The 7,209-nt window shown below is 35.4% G+C and overlaps 1 protein-coding gene across 1 annotated transcript; it reads right to left on the bottom strand.

Annotated features, from left to right (window-relative positions):
• Positions 1 to 6,122: 6,122 nt before the first annotated feature.
• On the bottom strand, positions 6,123 to 6,746 carry LOC138352144 (zinc finger protein 2-like). The gene has a single exon (XM_069304405.1). It carries the CDS (start codon positions 6,744 to 6,746, stop codon positions 6,123 to 6,125), a length of 624 nt encoding a protein of 207 aa, XP_069160506.1.
• Positions 6,747 to 7,209: the final 463 nt, after the last annotated feature.

Genomic DNA, 7,209 nt, shown 5'->3' with positions numbered 1-7,209 from the left:
TGAAGTGTATTTGTAAGATTGTCTATTGCTGCGTCATTGTATAGTCTGAAGGTAAGTTTCTTGGTATCTGGTGGTGTTATGTCCATGTTTGTTACAAGGAAGGTGGGACAGTGGTCAGCTGTTCTGTCAAAGATTATACCGGATGGAAAGGGAACTGTTATGTTAGTCCATAAGTGATCCAAGGTAGTAGAGGATGTTTGAATGATTTGGGTGGGCTTGGTGATTATCGAGATTAACATACAGGACTTTACGCTGTTTAGGAAATAATCGACTTGAGGGCTGTTTTTTTTACACAGGTCAATACTGAAGTCACCTCCCAGAATGATATGATTTTTGTTGAGCTTGTTGTATATGATAAGATTCCTTAGGTTATCTGGGGATGCAGTTATATTATTATTGGGAAATCTATAGATAGCTCCAATAGTCAAGGAGGATTTAAGGGATTCAATCGATAATTGAGCAAAAGTATATTCACAGCTCGACTGGCTCCAAACTCTCTCAACAATGAATCAAGAGGGGAAATAATATTGGACTGAAAACACCATTATATTTGATACTATTTTTTGTGAGAAATATTCAGGAAGGACAGTTCACAGGTAATAAGTCAATGAGTATATAATAAAATACTTTGTTAAAGATAATAAGTCAAAGAGTATATAATAAAATGCTCTGTTTAATATTGCATTTAGGGAATTAGTTCTATAGTTATCAGAGGACATAGGAAACTTGACAGTTCTTTCTATGTGCACAATTACGTTCTTGTTTATTACAGATGGCAATGTACCATGAGAGAGAAACCTTGTAAGGCACATAGACAAAGTATGTAGTAACGTGGCTGTCATAATTCGCATTGTTTAGCTTTCTAACAGTTTTCTCAACCATTACAGCGGTTACAGTGTGCAGGTGTTTAACACTAAGGGGAAGGATGCATACAGATCTCCCAGACAGCTGTAGTTAGGTAAGTTTCAGTCTCATCTGCCCTATACCTCGCAATGTTGTATAACGTTAAATATGTCTCCTTCAAAACATTATATATACTATTGAGTCCAAAGGCATCAACAGATATATTTATTTCCCTTCTGCATATACTTTATATTTTCTCTTAATCCCCTTTATCGCTTGATGATATCGAGCCCCTGGTGCTATACCTGATCTGGAGTAGCGAGCTATCTCTGGGGCACCCTGCATCTTTCCGTGGGTTATGTCAAAACGTAGATCTATTTTTAAATTACCTAACATGATCATTCCAACCAGGCATAATACTACTACTACTTCAATTTGTTTCAAGAGGAACACTCTTCTCCTGCTCTTCCTTAGCACCTGACATGACAGATGTAAACAAGCTATTGAAATTCTTCTGATGCCAATTGCGCTGAAGAACATTGCCGGCAAATGCATCAGTTGTGATTTGAGTATTCGTTAAGCAGGCATTTAAACTTATCCAGGTCAGTAAGAGTGGCCTTTCCCAATTCATATGTGCTCTAGAGAGGTTTCTGTTTTCAACAGGAGCAGCAATTTGAAAGTGAGGTATATTGAAGGAGGCCATGACAGATAGATGCCAGGACAGGTTTTTATCACTGATAGCCTTATACTCGCAGATATGGCCACTTAGATCATCAATGAGAAAATGATCACAATGATCACTTCCATCCAATGACTTTAAGCTAAAGGAAATATTAAATTCATCATTGATAGCAGAATTTTCAGCATTCACAAATGCATTAAGCAGATTTAGGAATGCATCTTGCTGAGAAAAATCAGTGTTAAAAATCACCTACTACCATGAGGTCAGCATCATGACACAAACTATCCAATTTATATATTTTTGATCAAACATCTCGATACACATCTGCACAGGTGATATTGCTGGCGAAACAAGTCATATACACGTAGCTCTTCCGGGACCTGACCAGTCATCAGACATTTCAATTCTGGCAGTGTAAAAACCGAATACAAATTTGGAGAGGATTTAAAATTCATTACATGCATACCAGTGGTCTTGGAAAATAGAAATATCACACATACCAAAAAACTTTCTGACATTCAATCATTCAGGGGTTTGTTATTTCTGCAATTATCTTAACAGTTAGGAATTATGAATTTACAAATACCAAAGCATTGGCATAGGATAAACAAACAGTGTTACATGAAGATCTTTTATGTGCTAATTAAGAGAACACTTATAGTAAGTGGACAGTAAATTTGAATGTTGAGACAATTTTCAAGTAATGATTATATATTTCCAAGTTTCAAGTATGCCTGGTAATTTAGGCCTATAATGATCATAGCTACCAATTAAACAATACTCAAACTTAGGCCTTTACATAATTTGATAAAAACATCTTTTGATATTAATAAATTGTCAGATTCAGGCATTTGTTATCAAACATATGAAATAACTCATATGAAATAAATGAAACAAATGAAATAACTTCAAGCAGTAATTAAGCCTTGAATGAAATACTCCACATTATACTAAAAATTATAGAGTCGAACTCACTTACATTTAAGATTCTGGCTAATAAAAGGCCGGAGTCAGGATTATAATACTGTGTCAATCAGGCTAATATAATTTCCAGATTCTTATAAATATAATTGTCAGGTTCCAGGTACTGCAAATATATGCTATGTATATACATAGCATATACAGTATATGCTATGTTCAGATATTTGAATTTGTAATAATTGATATAATTGGTAATTGAATTGATATAATTGGTAGACTCAGCGTAAAATCATTGCCAGATTCAGGCTAATATAATTGACAGTCAGGCTTTGATACTGTAAACCATAACTACCTCTTATTTAAACATAATCCTCCCTGCAATACCCTCAAATACTCACTCCCTGCAATACCTCAAATCTTACCTTACTGATAGGCTCCAGTATGTTTCTGTGAATAATTCAATTTCTCCCACCCTACCCATCAACATTGGTGTGACTCAGGGCAGCATACTTGGCCCTCTCCTTTTTCTCATCTACATTAATGACCTTCCTAATGGCCTCCCAACACCTCAAGCCAGTTCTATTTGCTGACGACACAACCTTCATTTACTCCAGTCCTGACCCCCTGACCTAAATGCCACAGTAAATACTGAGCTAAATAAAGTCCATCTTTGGCTAACTGCCAACAAACTCACCCTTATCATTGACAAAACTTTCTATATTCTGTTTGGCAATAAATCCTCTAATCAAATAAATCTCAGAAGTAACAATACCCAAATTTGTAACAAATTAGATAGCAAATTCCTTGGCGTTCTCATTGACCACAAGCTGAATTTCCAGGGACACATTCTAAATATATCAAAAAAAGTTTCAAAAACTGTTGGCATTCTTTCTAAGATTAGATATTATGTACCCCGCCATGCCCTGGTGACGCTCTATTACTCCCTCATCTATCCATATCTCAGCTATGGTATTTGTGCTTGGGGTTCTACTACCCAAAATCATTTACGTCCTCTAATTACTCAACACAAAGCTGCCATTAGGACAATATCCAACTCTGGCCCCAGACATCACTCGGTACCCCTACTCAAATCTCTGAATATGTTAGATATTAAGTCACTGCACATTCTCTCATGTATATTATACATATATAAAACGCTGAACTGTAATGCCAATCCTGACCTCAAAAGCTTCATTGAAGGTTGTAACAGAGCCCATGAGCACCACACCAGAAATAAATTCAGTTTTGATATTCCAAGAGTACGACTTAATCAAACTAGAAATGCTCTACAAATCAAGGGACCCAGAATGTGGAATGACCTTCCCAACCATGTTAAAGACTGTACCTCTCTCAACCAGTTTAAGATAAAAACGAAGCACTACCTAATAAATTCCCTGTAACCTACCTTACCCCTCTATTGTCAACCCATGTCTGTTTTCTTAAACAACGCTGTTTGTCTACCTATTTGTATTTGTGCTGCTTTTTCAGCCATGTTTCCCCCTTTTTATCTTTATTTTTATTTGTTCTCAACACATTTTATTCTTTATACTCATTTAGTATTAAGCATTAGTCATTAAAGTTTTTCCTGCCCGAAACGCTTTGCGTAATAGTGGCTTTAGGCATTGTATGTACTAGCTCTATCTATAAATCTATCAATTTATGTAAAATCTCTTGTATGTATGTACCTTACCTGAATAAACATTTTATTTTATTTTATTTTTTTTTATAATCATTATGGTGTCTGAGTCCTTGCCCTCAAGTATATTCAAACATATCTTATTTTCAGACACAAGTATGTACTCATCAATGACATAACCTCACCCACTCTACCATAAACCGTAGGAGTGCCACAGGGGCAACATCTTAAGACCTCTCCTTTTTCTAATAAACATCAATGATTTACCAAATTTATCAAACATCCTTATTAAACCAATACTAGGATGCTGATGATACCACCTTCGTTTGTTCAGAACTCAACCCATACACACTAAATAACATTGTAAATAACTAATTAAAAAGAGTTCACTTATGAACGATAGCTAACAACTAACACTAAACACAGAAAACACTTTCTATATTTAATTTTGAATTAATTCATCAAACCAAATTTGCCTTCGGATAGACAATGTCAACATTAGAATTAAAAATGATGGAAAGTTCCTAGGTCTATTCATAAACAAGAAACTAAACTTCAATACCAACATACAGAAAACAGAAAGAAGTCTAAAAACTATTGGAATACTCTTAAAAATCAGATATTGAAATTCCCATCTGTTCCCTTTTAATATACTACTCCCTAATCTATCCATATCATATGGATGGAATCAGTGCATTGGATTCAACCAATGCAAATTACCTCAAGCCTATCATCACCCAGCAAAAACAAAAATCAGATCAACAACAAACATGGCTTCTTTAGAAAATACTCAGACCCTTTGTTTAAATCCCTAAACATGCAAGACATTACTCACTCCACACATATACTCTTGTGCTATTTACATGTTCAAAACCTTCTACTACTGATCTAAAACTTTTCTTTGATATATGTAACAAAACCCATGAGCACCACATAAGAAATAAATATATCTTTGATATAATTTACAGAAAATGCTAAAGTAATTGCCAGAAAAGCTAATATAATTGCCAGTGAGAGTAATACAGTATAACTGACCGTAATGTTAATATAACTGACAGTCAGGCTAATATAATTGACAGTCAATCAGGATAATGTAATTGGCAGACAATTATAGCACAACTGATAAGGTTAGGCAAGAGAAATATAAGTGTCAGACACAGTTATGAAACCAGTAGCCAGTCAGTTTATAATAAACTATTAAGTGATAAACATTTCTAGTCAAGAGAAGTAAAATTAAAAAAAAACGCTTAAAAAAAGGGATATCTGTTAGCGTAGGAATTTGATGTGGCAATTCCTTAAAAAATAAGTTTTTCTCCTACCAATAAAAAGGAATGGAAAGAACATTAATATTTAAATGCATAAGAAGAAAAAAACTTTTAAAAACTTTGAGATATCTTTGCAAGAAGAAAAAAATTTCTTTACTTATGTGCAATTTTTAGTTTTTCTACAATAACAGCTTTACAGTTCTTGCTTGGTCTATGAGGAGCATCTAACTTCTACACCGGCAGCTTCTCTAGCTCTTCCTCTTTGCGAAGCATCTAACTTGTTCACAGATAGCTTCTCTAGCTCTTGCTTGGTCTATGAGGAGCATCTAACTTCTACACTGACATCATCTCTAGTTCATGCTTGGTCTATGAGGTGCATCTAACTTGTACACTGACAGCTTCTCTAGCTCTTGCTTGCTTTATGAGAAGCATCTAAGTTCTACACTGACAGTTTCTCTAGCTCTTGCTATGTCTATGAGGAGCATCAAACTTCTACAATGACAGCTTTTCTAGTTCTTGCTTGGTCTATGAGGAGCATCTGACTTTCACTAAAGAACAAACTAATAAAATACTTTTAGATCTTTACCTGCTTAGGTGAAGAGTATTTTTAAAACAAAATCTAATTTTCAAACAATTATATAATTAAATATAATTACCTCTGTAGGACATCCAACTGACATAGTGATAGCCCAATATTTTTATGATGAAGCTAAACTCCAAATTTTAAATTATATTAAATTCAGTTAATGAACTAACATTATACTTCAACATTCTCTCAATCATGTCCCACACGTAAAGTGTTTAGCTTACCACCTGAATGTATTATCTTGTGCCTCTTCATATTTCCAAGATCATTGAATCTTTTCCTACAGTCTGCACATTCATAAGGTTTGTCACCTGAATGCACTAACATATGTTGTATTATAGTTCCACGTTCTCTAAATTTTTTACCACACTCAGCACATTCAAAAGGTCTTTCATCCGTATGCACCATCCTGTGTCTATTCATATTTACAAGACGACTGAATCTCTTCCCACACTCTGGACACTCATGATGCTTCTGACCTAAATGGACTAACATGTGAGTCTTCATATCTCCAAGACGACTGAATCTCTTCCCACACTCTGGACACTCATAAGGTTTATCACCTGAATGCACTAACATGTGACGTATTATAGTTCCGCGTTCGCTAAATTCTTTGCCACACTCAGAACATTCAAAAGGTCTTTCATCCGTATGCACCATCCTGTGAGCCTTCATACTTCCACTCTGACTGAATCTCTTCCCACACTCTGGAAACTGATGAGGTTTGTCACCTGAATGTACTAAAAAGTGTCTCTTCATATTTCCAAGACGAGTGAATACCTTCCCACACTCTGGACACTGGTGTGTCTTCATCTTCTTTATGATAGGTGCAGTTTGAGTGGAGGTTTTCTCCTCCGGATAACAGCAAGGGTGGTGATGTCGGGAGACACGTAAAGGTCTTGCGTCAATGTGGACGGTTAAGTAAGGCTTGAGTGTTGTTTTTTAAAGTTAGACTAGATGTGAGCACTTGGCAGACCATGGTGGTGCTTTTTTATGATAGGTGCCGTTTGTGTCAAAGTTTTATGCTCCTGTCAGGACAGCTCCAGCAGCTCCTGACAAAATGGCGCCTGACACTTATCGAGCGTTTCAATGTTTTTTCTCGTTCCATATCTTATTTTTCCTACTTCCTATTTCTTGCTTATAACTGGTCTTCTACATTTATCAACTATATATTTGCTCATGTTTTATAATTATAGAACGTACTTGGAATTCTGTCTGAATACATAATACTATACGATTATATAGAGTTTTTGGAACATGTGGTCGAACCCCTTGT

This window comes from Procambarus clarkii, chromosome 52 (genome assembly GCF_040958095.1).
Source record: "Procambarus clarkii isolate CNS0578487 chromosome 52, FALCON_Pclarkii_2.0, whole genome shotgun sequence".
Classification (NCBI taxonomy): domain Eukaryota; kingdom Metazoa; phylum Arthropoda; class Malacostraca; order Decapoda; family Cambaridae; genus Procambarus; species Procambarus clarkii.
This window is presented reverse-complemented; position numbering and strand designations above follow the sequence as displayed.